This window comes from Phyllostomus hastatus, unplaced genomic scaffold (assembly GCF_019186645.2).
Source record: "Phyllostomus hastatus isolate PE091 unplaced genomic scaffold, TTU_PhHast_1.1 phas_contig_58, whole genome shotgun sequence".
Classification (NCBI taxonomy): domain Eukaryota; kingdom Metazoa; phylum Chordata; class Mammalia; order Chiroptera; family Phyllostomidae; genus Phyllostomus; species Phyllostomus hastatus.
The window spans coordinates 40,025,583-40,047,288 of record NW_025333916.1 but is presented as its reverse complement, the minus strand read 5'-3'; the positions used below and the strand labels follow the sequence as shown (position 1 = coordinate 40,047,288).

The following is a 21,706-nucleotide window of genomic DNA, read 5'->3' as shown; positions in this document are numbered from 1 at the left end:
AACCGACCATCTTTGGAAAACCACTACTCTAGGGATAACTTGTTCTCACATTCATTTGCACATTGGAATCACCTGGTGAGCTTCCAAAAGTCTGATGGCTGAGTCTCACCTCCAGAGATCCTGAGTTAAATGGCTAATGTACAGCATGGGTACTGAGACTTTTGCAAAAGCTCCCCTGATGATTATAACATGCAGACAGTTTGAGAAGCCCAGTTTGTACATTTCATGCTCGGAACTTCTATCAGGAGGAAAGCAAAATTGGATCTAAGCACTCCCAGGACTCCAGATGCTGCCGGGATATGTCTCTGGAGTTCAGGGTAAGCCTAGCAGTTCTGCACATTTGCCCCATCATTCTCCGCGCATGCACACACGTACACACCAACAACCCTTCTTGCCAAAGCCTTGGGACCAGCTTTATTAACAATTTTTTTTCATTCATTCTATAAACATTCATGGCATCCCTGCTATGAATCACATTTTGCTTTAGTTTCTGGAGGCACATCATTGAATAAATCATGGAGCTTACATTTACTTTCCCTCCTAATATTAAATTCAAAATAATTGCTCTTTGGTGTTAGAGGAGAACTAGAACTGATGAACAGTGAACTGGTAAATACAGATTTTATTCAGAAATAAACTATTGCAATAGGAGGAAAAGAGACCTTGGTATAGAACGGGCTCAATTTCAAATACAACAAGGAAAAGTGGGAATTTATAGCTGAGGACTAGGATGCGGTCAGTGGGCAAAACATTACTAAGAGGAGAGAGAGAGACATCAGGGGGAAGGGGTCCTGGTACAGTGACCTGTCAGGACTCCTGCTGAAGGCAGGCCTGGTGATGAGACCTGGTTGGGGGGGGGGGGCGTTCAGGGAGACCTGGTGGCGAATGAGGAACTCCATCTGATACAGAAGGTGATTAGACATAGGGGGTGGGGAATCTGGCTGAATGCACTTAGCAGGAGTCTTGCTAAAACTGTACAATGCAGAGATAAACACAGAAGTCCAAAAATCAGTGCCTAGTTTGACACAGTTCAGAGGGGCCTGACCAGAGTTTGGTCAAGGAGAGAATCTTTGCGGGGGAGGGGGGCAAAGAGAGAGAAAGGGGGAGAGGGAGAGATACTTATACACATGCATGCAAATATATAAAATAGGTACATTATATATAAATAAATACACACACACCCCTCACATGGAGAATGTCTTTCAACAGTTTGAGCCCGTCTTTCCAGGCTGCTCTGAGCAGAGAATTGTGATGCTACTCAATTAACTCCCTCAGATTTTCACATGAACCTGACATCCCAGATAAAATTTGGAATGCTGTGGGTGTGCGAATGAAAGTGCCCAGTCTGTTATTTGCCAATTGCCATTCTAAAACGGGTGGAAAGGCATAATTGAAACTTTTAATGGAAAGCATCTGTTCAGTCTCTCTCCCCCTTCCCTTCATCTCATCAGCTTCCTCCTCCCCACCCAATTCCCATTCCTAATCTCCAAACCTTTCTTCCCCACTTCTCTCTTTCTGGGTCTAATCCTACCCCTTTTCACACTAGCCTGCTCTCAAAAACCTTTCTGCTCCTCTGGGAAAGCCTGGGAGATCCCAGATCTCCTGCCCAGAAGTGGTTGACAATGTAATGTTTTCACTGGAATGCAAATGTGTCTCTGGATAAGATTCAAGGAAAGTGCTCCCCCTCCAACTGTCTCCACCCCAGCCCTTGTTGTCTTTTGTGTTCTTGTAAATAAGTGAGAAGCAACTGGCTTTCAATGGGAAGACGCAGCTGCAGGGGGCTCTTAAAAGCCAGCTAAAGAAAGACAGAGATGCTGGAAGATGTGGAGCCCAGCATTAAAATCTAGAAGAGGGAGGCTTTTTTAGTCTTTTCACTTACAACTGCTCCGATTCCCTCTAGAAGTGCCTTTTAAAAGGATAACACTGGAAGACCAAATGTATTTATTCCAAAGTGATATTTTCCCCTCCTTTTCACGTTTTTTTTGTCCAGAAAGCAGAATCAACGCGACCATAGCGCAGAATAAACTCTAGGAAGTATGTTAATTCTCGGTGTTCTTTAGTCAAGTATGCAGCTTGACCAATTTTGGAGGTAGAAACTGTACCCAGCGACATGACCGGAGTCGGAGGGGAAAGATTTAATATCTGGATTTCTTATTAAAACAGGCAGATCGTGATTGCCATCAAGTAGATCAAGGTTACCCTGTCGGGTGGCCTTTTAAAATCTTTCTGTGACTAATGGGATGCCTCTGCTATTCCAGAAACCTCTTAGCTATGTAAGCAGAATACTGTCCCATTTGCCAGACGTGATGCCCATCCCACTGTCAGCCGGCCTTTGCTAGTTTTTTTTTCTTTCTTTCTTTCTTTCTTTCTTTCTTTCTTTCTTTCTTTCTGAGAAACACCTGCCTGAGAAGCTGGAGGGGCATCTCCGTCTGGATCCCACGCGCCGTTGCGCGCTCAGGCGGCGGAGCGCCCAGTTTCCCTCCCTCGCCGGGCGGGGGCCGAGCTGGGCGGGCGGGGCGCTGTGCTTCCCCCGGCTAAACGCGCGTGTTCTCTGCTCTCCCGCGCACAGGGCACCACGAGCCGCGCGGGGCACCTGCCAGGGCCCGAGCCCGCGCCGCCGCCGCCTCCGCCGCCCCGGGAGCCGTTCGCGCCCAGCCTGGGCAGCGCCTTCCACCTGCCCGACGCGCCGCCCGCCGCTGCCGCCGCCGCTGCGCTCTACTACTCAAGCTCTACGCTGCCCGCGCCACCGCGCGGGGGCTCCCCGCTGGCTGCCTCGCAGGGCGGCTCGCCCACCAAGCTGCAGCGCGGAGGCTCAGCCCCCGAGGGCGCCGCCTACGCCGCGCCGCGCGGCTCCTCTCCCAAGCAGTCGCCCAGCCGCTTGGCCAAGTCCTACAGCACCAGCTCGCCCATCAACATCGTCGTGTCCTCGGCCGGCCTGTCCCCGATCCGCGTGACCTCGCCCCCCACCGTGCAGTCCACCATCTCCTCTTCGCCCATCCACCAGCTGAGCTCCACCATCGGCACGTACGCCACTCTGTCGCCCACCAAGCGCCTGGTCCACGCGTCCGAGCAGTACAGCAAGCACTCGCAGGAGTTGTATGCCACCGCCACCCTCCAGAGGCCGGGCAGCCTGGCAGGTAAATGGCTCGCTGCCCACCTTCCCTGGCTCCACCACGGGGGCACCTGGGCACATTGTGGGGGGCTGGCTACAGGACGGAGGCAACAGCTGGGCTTGAGCAAAACTCAAGCTGGGCTGTTCTGTGGGCCAGGGTCCAGCATCTGCCAGGACATGGAGAGAGCCAGGGTGTCCCTAGACTATGCTGGTGTCTAAACTAAAATATGCCACTTCTTTCCTAAAAGTAATGCAATCCCTCAAACTCTAATTCCTCCCCCATCAGATTGACATTAGTAAAATTAAGTCATATTTGATAAAGAATCACATAGACCTGTTGATTGTGTCCAGAAAAAAGACCAAAGCAAGTAAAACTCACGTTATTTATATGATTACCTATAGTTAACCACACTCAATTGTAAAAGAAAGTAATGGATTTTCCCCAAAGCAGACATTCAATTTATGTAGATTTCAATAGTAGTGGAAAAAGTAACCAATGATGAATTGCCTTGAAATTTTACTACTTTGTTATGGCTGGACTTTATTGTATTTTGTCTAAATTTAGTTAATGAGAAAAGTAAAGGACTCCTCACACCTGTCATTGACTTTACGTAGATTCCAACAATGAGGGAAAAGTAACAATAATGAAGTCCCTTGGTTCTGTTACCTGCTTATTACGGAGGGGCTGGGCTGGACTGGGGCTGAGCTGGACTGGGGCTGGGAGAAGAAACCTGCTTTTCTCTGCGGATACATTGGAGGGGACATGTCTGTGGTGGGTCATTTTGTCCATCAAAAACCAAGCTGGTGACTCTGTTGGTAGTACCATATGCTCAGCTGAAGAAGACACAATGATTGAAAGACTAATTTGTTGTCTCCTAAAACACCTGACAATTATCCTGGATTTATTGGCAACGTTTTTCTTCTTACGAAAATATTAGGTAATTGTGACATTCTAGTAGCAGATGCCATGCTCATAGGTTTCTTTTCTTGACATAAACAGATGACTGTGAAGATAAGTAGAATAAAAAAGGGAACTTGTTGCACACTTGAGGTAAGGGTTCAAGGGCGTCTTTCATTCAGCACAGTGTTTGCTGGAGAAAACTGGCCCAGCATAACAGGGTGCAGGCTGGAACTCTGTTGCCCCCAAGTTATGCTAGGTTTGTTTACTGAAATGAACACAGTATTCTCTCTCACTCACTCCTTCTCTCTCTTTAAGAGAATTTTGGAGGTAGATCATTATTAATGCCAACCTGGAACCGGTACCAAAGTATCTGTAAGGAAGGGACTGGGAGGCATTCTGGCTGAAAGAGGGGGCTAGGAAACATGTATGGAAACTTTGTTTGATAAGTTTATAAATTACTAGATCATGTCTGTAAGTGGTGGAGCTTGTGGGAGAGTAAAACACCATGCCACTTTTCCCAGCCACTGCGGAAAAGAGGACACTGAACCCAGAGAGTCCAGGTGACTTGCTAATGTCATTCCATCACCTACACAGACCTGGGGAAAGAACCAGGAGTCTTAGCTTCCAGCTCTTTGTCCCACTGATGGTACGTGCTAAACGTGCGCATGTTCCACTGCATCATTTTAGGAAAAATCGGTACTGTGAGTCTGGGAGAGAGAGCTTGGGGTGTGCCACTGGAGCTGAGATAGAACCCTCAGCTCCTTATAACGCTAAATGTAGGAAGAGGTCGTGAAAGTAGCTATGTTGTGCAAACTGCTTGCACTCTAGTGTCCAGAATGGGTGTTTCTGAGGGTTTGATGTGATGGTGTGTGTATGCGTGTTTGGGGGGGGGGGGGCGGCTGTAGACGGCCTTGGCCAGAAAGAGAACCACAGTTGGTCAGCACAATCCCTTCTGCCTTCACTTTGATCCCTGTTTCCATCTGTGCTTCAAATCCTCTGACCATATTTCATTTTTTTGCCACCTGGTGAAAAAAATCAACTTGCCATTGAATATTTTTAATTTCAGAGTGACAATGAACACTTTTAATGTTTGAACTACTTTGTTTAAAATGCATGCTTTGAAATATTCATTTAAAGACCCTTTTCATGCACATTGCTGCTGGCAGTTTTTGAGTTTAAAATTCCAGGGTGGGGCAAAGGTATGTTTATAGTGGTAAGAGTGTGAAACAGTTTATTCTTGTATTATTAATAATTATTGTATTATTTCCCACATGAACAACTGTAAACCTACTTTTCCCCCCACCCTGTATTTTATAACTCCATATAAATGTTTCCTATGCCCCATTTAGAAATGAGAAAACTATGGCCCGGGAAGGGTGCGGGCAGACGCTAGTGTCTGTGGGAGATCAGGGATTTTGGGGTTCCTGGGCTCTCCACCTAAATCTGGGTGCTGGATACCATTCCAGGCATCAGCAACTTTGGAGCCACCTGGTTTACTCATTGAAAATACAGTTAAAGTCAAGACTGAAAAATAGCTTTTGGGTTTTCAAGGTTGTGATTTTGGAGATTTGTCACTAATAACTAGGGCGTGTGGATATGGGATAGGTAGTGACTTTCACTTTTAAATGAATTAATTCATTTAATAATTGTTGATTAAGCACCTCTGATGTACTGGCACTGATTTAGAGCTTAGGGATACCATAGCAATCAATATCAACCAGTATCTCTGCCCTCATTTCAAATGGAGAAGACAGAAAATCATCAGGGTAAATATTTTTGATAGAGTGGCCAGGGAAAGCTCTAACTGGGAGGTAACTTTGGAGTCAGTCATCAGGGAAGTCAGGGAGCTGGCCACGTGGGCATCGAGGGAAAGGCGTTCTGAACAGAAGGAACCACAAGTGCAAGGCCGGTAAGTAGGGATGTATCTGATGTGTTCGCAGAACTGCAGGGACACCATTGTAGGTGAATCAGAGAGAAGGAGGAAAAAGAAATGACATGAGGTCAGTGAAGTGACCAGTGAGGGAGGGTCTTGGAAGTCTTGATGAGGACTTGGGGGCCCTGGCTGTGCCAAATCTATGGGAGCCATTGAAGATTTCAGCAGAGGAGTGACACAATCTGACTTAACTTCTAACAGCCTCAGCCTGGGTGCTGTGTGGAGAAACACTGTTAGGGGTCAAGGGCAAAAACATGATGAACATCAGTTGGAAGGTTATTGCAGTAATCCAAGCTAGAGATGATTTATGGCATGGGCTAGGATGGTGGCATGGTAGGTTATGAAAAGTGTAATTCGTGATGTATATATATGGTGGAGCTGACTGGAGTTTATCATGGACTGGGTGATGATGATAAGACAAAGAGGACTCAGGGATGTCACCAACCCAACATCCAGAAGAATGGAGTCACCGCTGACTGATATGGGGTGTGCTGGAAAGGGGTCTGATTGGGTTTGGGGATAATGATTAATATTAAGATTTTGGTTTTGGACATGTGATATCTGTCACATCAAAGTGTGCATGTGAAATACACAGCTGGATATGCAAGTCAGAGTTCAGGGGAGAACCTCAGGCTGGAGTAAAATTAGGAAGCCATCACCAGGTAGAAGGTGTTTAAGGGCACGAGTCCAGAAGAAATTACCTAGGAAGTAAGTACTGAGAGGAGATCTCCTGGTGAGCCCCGGTGCCTCCCACAAATGTGGAAGTCTGGGAGTTGTGAAGGCACCAGCCCGAGAGAGAGAGAAGCCAGAAGCATAGGTCAGTGTCGTTTCTGAGAAGCCAAGAGGACAGCTTGCTTAAGGTAGATCGATAAACTGTGTCCAGTACAATTATAAAGTCAAGACAAAAAGGAAGACTGTTTGATGGCATTGGTTTCGCAGAGAGCACACACTGACGACATTGAAATCATTTCAGCGGAGGGTAGCAGAAGGGAGGATCCAAGAGAGAATGGGAGAAAAAGTAGAGACCGTGAACATGCACATTTTCAAGAAGTGGTTGTCGTTTAGCTACAAATATTCCCAAACTTTTAAAAGTTCTGTATGAGGATCTTAGGATGTCAGTTGTGCAGGCACTTGGTGAGGAGCAAGCCTAAAGTTGGGGCAGAGATCTCAGAGTCCCCCTCTCTGTAAAAACACCACGCCTTGAGTGATACCTAGAACAGTATAATTTCTTAGATGTTAAGTCATCAGAGTCCAAAGACTTCTTAGAATATTATATATTTTTTTAATTGTGTCTCCTTTGACTGGAGCGTGGTGCCTGAGTGGAACCCCAGCTCTTCTCATTGGAGGTCCCTAACTGGTCTGCTTGAAGTTGCTTCCTCAACTAGGTTTCCACAGTAATACTTTTCTACTCTCATAATTTCAGACATAAATAAGGAAATGTATATAAAATAGTAGTACACTGGTTGGCTCAGTAAAAGTTAACTCATATTACTAAATAATACCTATCACACTAACTTGGATGTGCGAGGAAGTCACTTGTTTTGACTTTAGACACCAAATATGTCCTTTGAGTCCCAAGCCATGCCAGTTCCTGTGTTGGGCATACAAAGAGGAGTGAGGGGTGATTCTTGCCCTCAAGAGACCTCGCTGGTGACAGACAGGAGAATGGACAGTGTGCAGCCCAGTGCCCAGGTGAGACAGGTTGGTTACCATGGGAGCTACTCAAGGGGCATGTAACAGTGGGGATTAGCTGTGCACTGTGAATGCTTCCTAAATGCAGTTGCGCCACCAGAGCTAAGCAGTGCAGACGGAACTGGTAAGAAATGGGAGCTGGAACAAAGCCAAAGAGTAGAGCAGGGGTGTGGTGGGATGCAGTGTGGGCAGGGGTACAGATGACCAGCATATCAGGCTTCCTTGAGGCAGAAATGAGTGATGGAGTGGGGGTGGGGATAAAGGGGGAGAGGAGTGGCAAAGAGCTTGTACTTTCATCATTCCAGCTGAAGGCTCACCTGATCGCATTGGCATGCTAGAAACTCCATTCTGGGGGGGCTATGTGGAGGAGGGGTTTTCAATGAAAAAACAGGCAGAGAAACACCTAGGAAGCCACTGGAAAAGTCCTTGCCTGCTCCCAGACCTAGTTATTAAAACTTTCACCCACTTATTTTGAAATGAGACAATTTAAAAATGATCACTCATAAGTAGTACAGGAAAAAGAAGGCTAAATAAATGATATAAGTAGTTTTGACATTTTTCTCCTGAAAGATAGGTTGCTTAATTTTATTTTTTATAATTTAAAAGTTAAATGTGTTCATTTTATTCATGATGAATAAGATTAGGTTTAAAAATAACGTATTGTGGTATAAAGCATTTGCAAATCCAGGCATTGTGCCTGACACTTGGCAAACTGTATCTCTTCCTCTCCAGCAATGTAATATGTTAGGTACAATTTTCACACCCATGCTATAGATTCAGAAACTGAGGCTTGTCAATAATAAGTTTCTTGCCCAAAGTCACATGGCCAGAATGAAAGAGATGTGATTTGAATGTAGACTACTTTGCATTCGGTTTCTCTAGACTCTTAAATATATGCAATATGTGGGTAGAGGCAGCATATTTCTATGGTATTGAAGAAAAACGCCAAGAATATAAAAAGGAAACATAAGTTTTCAACTTTTGTAAATGACTAGTGATTTTAAAGAAAGCAAGAATGTCTCAAAAACTTGTCAACATTCTATTGAAGGACTTTACAGTACCAATCACTGTTCACTCTTGTAAGAAAGATAACATGATCCTTCCATTTTCTGTTTTTGAGCCAAATGAATCCTGTTAAAAATAGAAATCTGAGTTGTAAATATGTATTCAAGTTAAGTTGAACATCACAAGCATATTTAGAGGCAAAAGTGAAATGGATTAAACGTAGATCCTTAACCAACAATTGCAGAAAAAAAAATTGACTGACGTGGGGAGGAATTTAGTCAAGGCATGCCCACCTTGTCCCCCTGCCAGATGAACATAAAACCAGGTATTCTGAGTGGACCGCATACTATAAACCCCACATGTCACATATTTGGAGATTTCCAATCCATTCCCTGACCTGCTAATGCTTCCAGGCGCACCTGCTATAAGAAAGGGGAAAAAAAAAGCCTAATCCTAGATAAAAGCTTTCTGATCTCTGCTGTCAGGTTCTCAAAGGAAACATGAAGCCTCCTCAGATAATGAGCCAGTTTGGTTAATACCCTGCACTTGAGATATAGTCAAAATGCAACAGGATACCTGACCGCCTGCTTCTTTAAACTGTGCTTCCTGAAGGTGAGCTTTGCCTGCAGAGGACAAACATTTGATCAGTTCTTGTGAACCTCCTGTTCATCCACAAGTAAAACAAAGAAAATAATTCCTAGTTTAGGTTTACTAATTAGAATGTGATCAGCCTATGGAATCAGTCAACACTTTAATTTCAAAGGTCGTTAAAGTTCACTCTCTACCTGCATTCCCCAGGGGTTTCTGAAGGTGGACCCTCCCTCGCCCATAGAAGCTTGATGGCATTCCACTGGGGCGGGGCCCCCAGCCCCAGCGCCCTCCTCAGATGCACCCTCTCTCTGATCCCAAGTCCAGGCCAACTTCTAGATCAACAAGCTTGCAGGTTGATTCCCACATGTTGACCCTGTCCTGCTTTCACCATCAACGGGACTGCTCCACCCTGGCCAGCCTGCACACTGGTTGGAGCATTGGCCCATACACCTAAAGGGTGCAGGTTTGGTCCCCGGTCAGGTTCATACCAGGTTTTGGGTTCAATCCTCTGGTCGGGGTATGTATGGGAGGCAACAGATCGATGCTTCCCTCTTTCTCTTTCTCCCTTCCTCTCTTTCTAAAATCATTAAAACATATCTTCAGGTGAGGATTTTTTTAAGTGACTATTCCTTCAGCCTTTAACCTCCTGGAATTCTGGGACCCCATTTCATAGCAGAGAACCCTCATCCAAGTGGCCCCATGGACACCCCTGGTCCCCAGGCTTTGCCTCCGAGAGGGTGGATACCAAAATCTCGTCAGCACACCTCCTCTCCACTTGCTGACCCCTGTCTGACAGCCTCCATCTGCTTAGAGACTCAGAACTCCCAGAAATGGCCATCGGGCACTCCTTTATAACGTTGCTTTATGCAGCATCTCATCACACTTATACTGGTGTCTGATTTCTCTCCAGTTGTGTCTGGGTCAGACTGTAGCAGTGAGAGGCTGTTTTAACATCCCATTACTGCAAGCTGGTGGCTGGTTCTGAAACTCAGTATCTGGGATGCTAGGTGGCCCCAAAGGCCTTCCTGATGTCTTTCTTTTTTTCGGTGATTCACAAAAATTAGTCCCTTCCCTACCTACGACATGGCAACCTTGCTAATTAAAGTGGAATGAACAGGTTTTTGTTTTGTTTTAGTAGGAAAGTGGCGTCTTTATGTAGAATTCTGTCAAAGCTTTTGTAATGTTATTGATACTTATATGATTTTTATCATGCTTAACTAGGAAATGTAAATTTAAAATATGAAACTCTATCTTGAACAAGAGTTTAAAGGTGGCACACTCTGACCACTCATTTGCTGCCCCTATGTCTCAGACCCCTTGAAAAATCACATGCAGAACTACAACAGCAAATGGCGTCACGAAAGAGACCAGAACACAGAGGCTAGAGGCCAGTGGGTGGGTGTCACCAAGAAGCAAGCCTTTTTAGGAATTTTCTAGAAAGTAAAGTAGATAGGAGTGATAAGCAATTAAAATGTAGAAGTTTCTCCCAAGAATCTGCTCTGCCAGCACTGCGGAGGCAGACTGGCTGTCTTCAGTGAATGCCTGGGCAGGCTCAGGGTCAGAGTTGAGCTGAGGAGCTGGGGGGAGAGAGGCCTAAAGATGAAGGGACCCATTGAAAGTCAGGGCTGGAGGTATTTCTGAGTTGGCTGCCTCCTCCCACTCACATCCCCTCTCCTACCAGGATGTTACCACATAGCCAGTGCCTACTCCAAGGTGAAGAATAGGAGCTGAAGAAACTGAACCAACCGAGAAACTGGGCTTGGGTTGTGGCTGCCTGTGGCCTAGACACAGTTTACTTCACACAGGCCTGTGGGGCAGGGGGCTGGCAGGGGCTCAGCCCCCAACCTTATGTCCCCGAAGGAAAGTACCAGCCTGGATGCCCCACCCTCCCCTCACAAAGTCTTACGCAGGGACACATGGTGGGAAAGACTTCTGTGTAGATGGTAGCCGAAGAAATTGCTGCTGAGTTTTTCTTTCTCAAGATGATAAATTAACAAGGATTCCTGAGGAATTGGGGAGAATTAGAAGCATAAAAAATAGAAAGTGAACTCTCAGCAGAAACAGAGATAATTTACAGAAGAAAAGAGATGAAAAGAAACAAGCAATAACTTCAGTTTAAGTTCTAAAAAGATTCAAGAAGATCTTGTGTGTATTAAGTAAAAACTATATGATATATGAAAGGAACAAAGAACAGGAAAATGTTTATAGGCCACAAAAATGTAACTACCCAAATTAAAGGTTTGATAGGATGACTGGATAACAGTCAAGGAAATCACTGGGAAGGGAGACCAAAGGGGGGGAAGACTGGAAACCTCAAAACAATGCAGTAAGAGCCTTGAAGGACAAATCCAGGGCATCTAACTATTACTAGAGTCTGGGAAAGAGATTGGAGAGAAGAAAGTTATCAGTGAAGTAATACAGAAGAATTCCTCAGTGCTGAGGGACCTGTACCTTCATAGGAAATACCCTATGCTTGGAGTCAACAATAATTTGTATTATATATCATGAAATTTTAAAGTGCCAACATAGAAAGAACCTAATGCCCCTGGGGAGAGATAAAACAGATGCCACCTGACTTGCGGTAGTGATATTGGATGATAAAGAACAATCCAGTGATGCTCTCAGAGTTCTGGGGTAAAATATCGTTCAACTTAAAATCTATATGTAGCCAAATTATCCATCATCATAAAGGGAGGACCACACATTTTCAAACTTCCAAATCCTCATAAAAATCTATCTCCTGTGCACTATTTCCTGGAAAGTTACAGCCATTGAGGATGTATTCAGCTAAATAAGGGCATAAAATAAAAGAAACGTGATACCCAGAAAGCAATGGACACAGCTAGAACGAAGTTCCAGGGCAATGAGGAGAAGTCCCGGGTGCGGGCGGGAGCAGGGTGGTAGGGAGAGAGCTGGGCAGAGGGCTAGCCAGCAAGGAGAGGTGGGACCCAACATGAAAAGTCCACAGTCATGAATGTAGGTGTAAATCCCTGAGAATCTAGGTAATTTTAGTGTCTAAGGATGGAACAATTAATAGAATGAGTAAGAATAATTGAGGAGGGAGAGAGCCTTGTGCATATCTGGGAAGAATGTCCCAGGCGGTGGGAACAGCCAGTGCAAGGCCCTAAGCTGTGATCATTCTTGGCCTCTTTGGGAAGCAAAATGGGGCTCCACTGAGATTGTCTGTATGTCTTCTAGTGAGGATAACAATTCCATAGACTCATCACAGAGATCATATGAGACTGAGATCGCGCCTACCCATTTTTATTATTGTGCCCACACATTAAGAGGACCCAATAAACTATAACTGTTGTAACTGTGGAGACTCATATCAGCCAGGCTCTATTGGGAATTCAGAGAAGATGGAAGCCGTGTCTCCAGGGCTCTTGCTGGATTGGAAGGAGGATGGGAGAGACAATAGTTCAGAAGTAGCTTTAATACCATGTAGTGAGGATACGAGCTATGAGAGGGGACCAAGGGCTGGGGAGGCACATCCAGATAGAAGGCTCAGGGAAGGATTCTTAACAGAGGCAACGTTTGAGGTTGGTTTGAACTAAGTGCAAATGTGACAGGTGCAAAGAAGATAAGGAGAGTGTAGGTCAGGGGGAATGGATTCCATATTAGTGATGATAAGCGTCCTTTGCCGCCATGAGTCCTGGGGACGTGGGAACCTACATGAGATGAGGCTGCATGTGGTCTGAGGGATGCTCTCCTGAACCGACTCTGAAGAGGTGTGGTCACACCTCTTCACACCACATTCAGGATGCACTGCAGAGACAGTGATGGTTTTCCTGAGTGGAGATTTGAATTCTTTTTTTTTATAATAAGGGACACTGAGATTTTTCTTTGAAAGAATAACTTCTCTAGAAGGCCCTTATGCCTCTTTCCAGTTGGGATTGGAATTCCAGGTGCATGTGAAAGAATATTCAAGACATTAGAGACCAGAGGCAAGATGAGGGTGTGTGACAAGTGTGAAGAGAAACAAATGAACACGGACCCAGTTCTGGGTCCCCATAAATGAACCAACTCCCAGGCTGTTCCCTTTTACCTCATTGAGAAACAGGCCAGGTAATGTGCAGCCCATTGATTTTCTGGTAGTGAACTGTGAGAATCTGTCACCTTTCTTTAGTGCTGCAGGCCAGACGGATGACTGGTAGAAATAGGAGTCTACGGGAAACTGCCTTTAGGTATAATATTGCATCAGAGAAGGAAATGACGGACTGGGAAGAGAGAGACATGGAGACACATGCAACCCTGTGTTTTTTGGCCACCTGGACTGTGGCTTCCAAGCTGGGTCCTCAGCACCTATCAATGGAGAAAGCCTGGCTGATGTCTGACCCCACGGTGTGTGTCTCTCACATCTCCAGGCTCTGTGCCTCTGAACTTCAGGTCAATGGAGTATTGGGGCAAAGGTCCCTGGGTCTCTTGTCGGTGGCTATGCATTTTAGGTCATAGGTGTTAGGTGAGTTAAGCTGGGCAAACAGGCCTCCATGCTAGCTACTCACTTTAAGTGTTAACATCAGTCCCATGATTATAGTTAAGTAGTATTTCTGTTGTAATAATAATGAGGTTTTTAAATGTTGAAATTACTTTTTCAATTACAGTTTACATTCAATATTATTTTGCATTAGTTTCAGATGTACAGTGTAGTGGTTAGACAATCATGTACTTGACAGAGTGTCCACCCACTATTTCAAGCACCCATCTGGCCCCATGCATAGTTATTACGATGTTATTGACCCTGTTCCCTATGCTGTACTTTACATCACTGTGACTATTCTGTAGCTTAGCAATTCATATCTTTTAATTCTTCACCTTTCTTACCCCTTCCTTCTGTCAACCATCAGTCTGTTGTCTGTGTCTGTGACTCTGTCTTTACTTTGTTTGTTTATTTTGTTGTTTGGATTCTACACATAAGTGAAATCATATGGTATGTGTCTTTATCTGTCTGAAGCATTTCCCTTAGCATAATACCCTATAGGTCCAACCATGATAGAGCAAAAGGTAAGATTTCATTCCTTTTATGGCTGAGTGGTATTCCACTGTGTACATGTGCCACAGTTTTTTATCCATTCATCTATGGGTGGGCTCCCACAGCATGGCTATTGTAAAAAATGCTGCCATGAACCTGGGAATGGATTTAATCTTTTGAATTAGTGTTTTGGGTTGGAGTTGTTTTGGGGTTTTTTTGACATATTCTCAGATGTGGAATTACTGGGTCATAAGGCAGTTACATCTTTAATGTTTTGAGGAACTTCCAACTGTTATCCACAGTGGCTGCACCAGTCTGCATTTCCACCCACAGTGCACTAGGGTTCCCTTTTCTCCACATCCTGACCAGTACTTGTTGTTTGGTGATTTATCAATGATGGCCATTCTGACAGGTATGAGGTGGTATCTCATTCTGGTTTTGATTTGCATTTCTCTGATGATCAGTGATGTGGAGCAACTTTTTGTATGTCTGTTGCTCACCTGTATGTCCTCTTTGGAGAAGTGTCTATTCAGGTCTTCTGCCCACTTTTTAATTGGGTTGTTTGTTTTTCTGGGGTTGAGTTGTCTGAGTTTTTTTAAAACTTTAGATATTAACCCCTTATCAGATGTACTAGTATCCCTGGCAAACATCTTCTCCTGTTCAGTAGGTTGTCTTTTCATTTGTTTTGGTGTTTCCCTTGCTGTGCAAAAAAAAAAAAAAATTAGTTTGATATTGTCCCTTTTGTTTATTTTTATTTGTTTCCCTTATTCCAGAAAATGTGTCAGAAAAAATATTGCTGAGAGTTTACTCCCTATGTTTTCTTCTAGGAGCTTTATGGTTTCACGTCTTACATTTAAGTCTTCAATTCATTTTGAGTTTATTCTTGTGTGTGGCATAAGAAGGTGGTCTACGTTCATTTTTTGCTTGTATCTGTCCTATTTTTCCAGCACCATTTTTTAAATAGACTGAGTTTGTCGCACTCTATGTTCTTACTCCCTTTATGATAGATTAAATGACCCCATAGGCATTGATTTCTGGGTTTAGTTTTATATATATATATATATTCTCAGATGTGGAATTACTGGATCATAAGGCAGTTCCATCTTTAATGTTTTGCAGAACTTCCAACTGTTCCAACAGAGGGAGAAAAAGATATTTACTCCCATTGATCTCCATGTCTGTTCCTATGCCGGTGCCCTGCTGTTTTTATTACTGTAGGTTTGTAGTATAGTTTGATATCAGGTAATGTGATACCTCCCACTTTGTGCTTATTTTTCAAGATTTCTATTGCTGTTCAGGGTCTTTTGTATTTCTATACAAACTTTTGGATTATTTGTTCCAAATCTGTGAAATATGCCATTGGTATTTGGATAGGAACTGCATTAAATCTATAGATTTCTTTGGGTAGTATAGATATTTTAATGATGTTAATTCTCTCTATCCATGGGCAGAATGTACATTTCCATTTATTTGTATCTTCTTCAATTTTTTTCTACAGTGTCTGATAATTTTCTGAATACAGGTCTTTTACCTCCTGTGTTAAATTTATCCTTAAGTAGTATTTTTGATTCAGTTGTAATTGGGATTTTTCCTTAGTTTTCCTTTCTGATAGTTCATTATTGGTGTATAAAAATGCAACTGATTTTTTAATATTAATTTTGTATCCTGAGGCTATTAAACATTTTTTAAAATTTTTATCAAGGTACCTGGGATTGTGCCGAGACCAACTGTTTTAACAGATGTACAAATAACCTTAAATGATTAATAACTTTAAGTTTATCAAAATGGAGTTAATTTTCAGCCAAGCCTGCATGAGAATTCCTCCTTCTACAATATTTAATCAAAGTGCATCTTGTAACTTTTATTATAAAATTACTTGTCAAATATTTAGTCCATGTTACACAGAATGTATTGTTTTATATTTATAATACATATAATTTTTATTGTATATTCTAAACATATGACAAAAATTCTATACACATCCACATGTGCATATACACATGTATGTATATGTGCATATATACACACATACAGGGTGGAAGAAAGTAGGTTTATAGTTGTTTGTATGAAAAATAATGCAATAGATAACAAATGATAATACCAGAATAAACTCTGTGTTTCACGTATTCACAATTGTAAACCTAATTTTGCCCTACCCTGTGTGTGTGTATGTGTATAAATAGAGACTTTGCATTTGCTGTTGAATAACTAAAGTGAAAAGTCTATTTATAGTGCTATGTATTATTACCAAAGCACTGACTTTGGTACGAAGAAAGTATCCTGAATTTTCCTACAGTCAGAGGAAGCAGGGCATTTGAATAAGCGCACACATGGACTCCCCAAAGGCAGCTTAGACCCCTGCATATTTCAGAACTCATCACTCCTTCCCTAGCAGGTAGTCAATAAATGTTTTTGACTGACTATAGTAAAGTAGCTAGCAGGTGAAAGTGTTGTATCTCATTGATAACTGGAAGTCATCCACAGTACAGGGAGAAGCATGGACACATACCAGGTTCTCCCATAGTGACTGAAACATTAAAAATTTCCAACAACTACCAGAAACACTTGGCTCAGTGGGTATGAAAACCTGTAAAATTAAGCATCTGCTCCCTCACACCTGCGTTTCCCAATTCTTGGGAAAGTGGCTTCCTGTGTGTTTTTGGTCTCAACTGTAGTACTAACAGAGGCCTAGACAGCAGTGCATGGGATGTCATAGGCTCGCCTGTGGAAACAGCAGATCTCCCAGTCTAGCTCTGGAGGTCATAAGAGATAAGTAAATTAGAGAACATGAAAACAGATGATGCCCATTCTGCGGTGTCTGTATCCCGAGGATCTGTCCAGGTACATGCAGGTAGAGACTTGGCAGCAAAGGGAACCCAAAGAAAACCATTAATGGTTTTGACCCAGTGGACTTGAGTGCCTGGCCCCTCACATTCCTGCTTGCTACGTACATATCTTGCAACAGACGTGAGAGCGTGGGTTTTTCCTGTTTGGCCTCCCAGACAGGACCTAGGCCCACAAGTGCTACGTCATTACAGAGAGGGAGCCCACACTCAACCCCAGGTGATCTCTGCGTTTCCTGGTGTCTCTGGCTTCCTCCTCTCCTCTCCTTGGATGGACTGGCAACATGCTAAAGAAGTCAGAACCTCTCTCAGAAGATAAGCCTCTTGTAGCAGTCAATGTAGCAAAGGGAAGTCCATAGGCATTTCTCTTTAGAATGAAAAACATATACACACTCACATGCTTACACACACAGGTTCAGGTGTGAACCGTTCAGGTATGGTTCCCAGCTGGTTAGAAGCCCGTAGGGCCACAGTTCCCTCCGTGACTGAGTCAGTTAGCTGGTTGTTGTTGAAATGGCCACAGACTGCCCTCCCACCTGGACAGTCTTCTAGCAAATATGTAGTGTTTGTTTTACATTGGAGGAGCCGATGGAAATCGTTTTCTGTACTAGAAGAGCATCTCTAGCATCATTACCATACCATACTAATCGGTGGTTTAGTAGTAAGTCTTTACATAAAAACAACAGATGAAAAATGGGGTGGGCGGGTTATCACTATATATAGTCTCATTAGTGGTGCATTGCATGAAAAAATTTTGTTTTAGTAAACAGAACTGGTATTCAAATAATAATTATTTATATATAATTCAGTTACTGAATGCATTCTAAAACACACACACAAATATTAAATCTTTAAGCAGGAATGTATTAACTAAAAACTCTAGTCCTCCCAGAATTGTTTATTACACAACATAATTCCTCTCTTCTCAAATTATTTTCACATGTCAAATATTGTGTTGAGTAAAATAATAAAAATTCAATATAGTGTTGATATAAAAATGTGTAAATTATAAAGAGAATGACTAATCTATGAAGCAGTTATTTGCCCTTTCCCCTATAAATTACATTAAGGGTTAATGGTGTCTTTTTCTTCTGAAATTATCACCAAGGCCACTGGATGGGTGTTGGTGAAACACATAAAGCAGTAAAAAAAAAAAAATGATACAGGAGTAATTCATTTTATGTTTGCATTTTAAGAAGCTAAAATCTAGTTTTTAAAAAGAAATCTGGGCAGCCTATCTATGATATATCTAATCAATCTGAGTTAAAAGGCCTGTGTTTAAGATGCTGAGGTACAAAACATCTTAGTTCACATATATGTTGAAATATTTGAACCTGTATGTGGAGAAATGGCACACGTAAGCCAGATGTTATCTGATAAAACCCTTCTCCTTGTCCAAACATTGAGAATATCATCTGTGCCCTTTGATGGGCAAAAACACATAAATGAAAATGAAATCTTAGCTTTAGGTCCCAGAGCAGTCAGCACTTCTGAACGCAGAATGGGGACTTCTGATCCCTTGAAGCTGCAGCCTCTCTGTGTGTCCTGCTTTGCATCTCAATATAAGAAGGGAAAGATGGGCCCTGGCTGGTGTGGCTCAGTGGATTGAGTGCAGGCCTGTGAACCAAAGGGTCATGGTTCGATTCCCAGTCAGGACACATGCCTGGGTTGCAGGCCTGATCCCCAGTAGGGGGCATGTGAGAAGCAACCACACATTGATGTTTCTCTCCTTCTCTTTTTCCCTTCCTTCCCTTCTGTCTAAAAATAAATAAATACAATTTTTACCAAAAAAAGAATGAAAAGATGGACCAGGAGCACCTTTTTCTGGGTGCATACCAGGGAAATATCCATAACCATTCAAGCAGTTAGGTCCGGAAGCCAGACTCCAGGTGCACTGTCCCTGCATTACACTGATGGAGCATGAGAAGCAGCTGTTGAGAAACAAAGTGACATTATTTGAATTTTATCCACCTTGCTAATAAAGGAGAGTGTGTGAATATGAGGCTGGCCATTAAAAACTCTGATAAGTTACTGTTTAACAAAGCACCCAATCATAGATTCCTGTGCATCAGTAGTAAATTAGGAAAATAGGAACATCTCAGTGAGCCCAGCTTCTGGTTCATTTTACCCGGGACACTGCTGCCAAAGCTGCTCCCAGGGAGGAGACAGGTTTGGGAGCAAATTTTAAACAGGGGGCCCCCTCCCGGGTAAAAATTAACACAGATTAAACTTTTTTACAATTTCATGTCAGAAGTTTTTAACTACAAGTCTAAAATCAAATTAGCTTGCCCTTCTGTACAAAAAGATACTACAATTCAAAGTTTACCCCCTTCCAATTTCTTATTCTGCCCAGTGTCAGCTGAGGATTTGGGCTACCTGTATGAGTCTTTCTGGGGGTCTTTCATCAGCTTCCTCAGGACTGTCTCTCACTTGAATAGCTGTGGTTCCTCCAAAGTTGTGTTTAGAATGACTTCTAAGAGATCACAGGACACATGATTATCACTGCAATGACCTCAGCCCCAACTGACACAGACAATCAGATATTGCCTAAAAACTTGTTAAAAACTGGGAACCTCAGGCCCATCCCCAAACCTACTGAGTCAGAACCAGTTTATGGGGGGATTCACATGCACATGGCATTTTGAGACACACTGAAATCCATGGCTAGAACATTGCATACTACTCTATACCCTGCGTCCCGAGATAGGAGACCAAAAGCAGGTATCGGGGACAGGTGCCAGACCCCCACGGTTTACCCACTGCGCTTCATTAACATCAGTACCATCTTAGAGAGTAGGTTTCTACAGGCTCTTCTCTACCTTGAAGTTGTTCAGAGTCCATAAATGCAAAGCCACATGACCTTTGACTGAAAATAACAATGGAAATGGCCCATTTTAAAGATGCAAAGATATCAGACTCCGCAGAGCTCATTATACTCCATTACCACTGTCTCATTACTTTTCACATGCTTGCCTGTCACAAGCAAAAAAAGAAAAAAAAGAAGTCTGTTTTTCTAATAGCTTGGGGAGAAATGTTTGTGGTTGGGGAGAAAATACAAGAACAAGAGGTCTATGCCTTTAGAAAGGATCAGGTCCCACGGGCACACTCACTGCTGCGTTCTGACCAGGGATTTTGGCTTTTCAATTATTCTTACTGGAAAGTATTTGACTCCCAAAAGATTACAGTATTCATTTGGTAAAAGGTGTGGTGGGGCTTCATAATTACAGTAAATTGCATTGGAAATGTCATCAAGAAAGTTACAGGAACATTTAAATCATCCTGTGTTTTGTAACTTGCCAGAGACTGTGAGCATTCACGTCACTTGTGATGGCAGCACAGCTGTGTCACCGGCCGCAAGACTGTGAGCATTCACGTCACTTGTGATGGCAGCACAGCTGTGTCACTGGCCGCATTTCCTTAGTATGGTGTATAAACTCCTTAATCTGGAGTTTATAAAATAGATGCAACAATAGGGCACTTTTTGCCTTCCAAATCAAACTTACCATACATTATTTTTATCATCAGATGGCCTGATACATTGAAATTATTGGGCTTCAATGCAGTTTTATCATTTAATGCATATGAATTAATAATCTCCCTTATAAAAATAAGTCTGAAATAGGGCCACTGGCCTATACAGAAAATGTGTCCACATATTGTTACATTTATAACAACATGAGACATGATGGGAAACTAATTCAATGAATTAATGATCACTTGCAAATGAAATTTAGTTTATGGACTTGACTCAGGATACACAGGAAATATTTCGGATCACTTAACAACTGAAAATAATTTCTGAATTAGTATAGGAGTAGAAAGTAAATTTTGGAATTTCGATTTGAGTCAAAAGCAAAAATCAAGAATAAAACAAGTAAATCTCTATTGTGGCAAGGTATTCCCTAGATCTAAGATGTAAGAGTTGCATGTCTCAGCAATTAGCACACATATATGATATAACAATGTTAACCAATATTGTTACATTTTGTATTTCTTAAAGTGCTTGTTTGTTGATGTCATATTTAGGAAAATTAATGTTTAATGATAGCATATATCAAACCAGACATTTTAAGAGGTTCAGAATCCACAAAATAACTCTTTCAAAGCCATAAACATCAGAGACAGCCCGCGTAGCTGCACAGGTCACAGTGGTCAGGGAACATGCCCTGACATTGGGAAGGGTGTTCGGTGAGGGGGGAATGGGAGGGGAAAATATGCTTCTTTTCCAGGCTCCACACTTTTCTATTAAAGTGTTATTTTGCCCTTCAAAGATGTCACTTTGTTAATAAATATCTGTGCATAAACTGCAGTTTTTAAAAACCTGAATTCCTAGATTTTACTTTGGACTTTCCTTCATAGCACAAGAAATGTATAGCTCTTCTTCTGAAGACAGTTCTTTATCTCAAAAACAAGAGCATTTATCTCTGCCCCTTGCTCACAACTGAGTTGAGTCTGCTTGCTCTGGCCAACTGACCCTGACCTCTATGTCATTTAGGCCCTTTCTTCTTCCATTTTTTTGCAAATAAGCTTTTGAAACTCACTCCAAAATTTGAAGTGAACAGATCAATGGCAGTTTGTCTTTAAGAACCTAATATTGATATTGCCAAGTGAAAGCATGCAAACATCTATTTTTTGCATGCAAAGCAAGTGAATTTGC

General features: G+C 42.8%; 1 protein-coding gene across 3 annotated transcripts in view; it reads left to right on the top strand.

Moving 5' to 3' along the window:
* The window catches only part of CTNND2 (catenin delta 2), an 830,908-nt gene that overhangs the window by 450,779 nt on the left and 358,423 nt on the right, over positions 1-21,706 (top strand). For all 3 annotated transcript variants that reach the window (XM_045848256.1, XM_045848255.1, XM_045848257.1), the window contains one exon: positions 2,570-3,137. In XM_045848256.1, the coding sequence (XP_045704212.1) occupies positions 2,570-3,137 (568 nt within the window). The remainder of the gene's footprint in view (positions 1-2,569; positions 3,138-21,706) is intronic.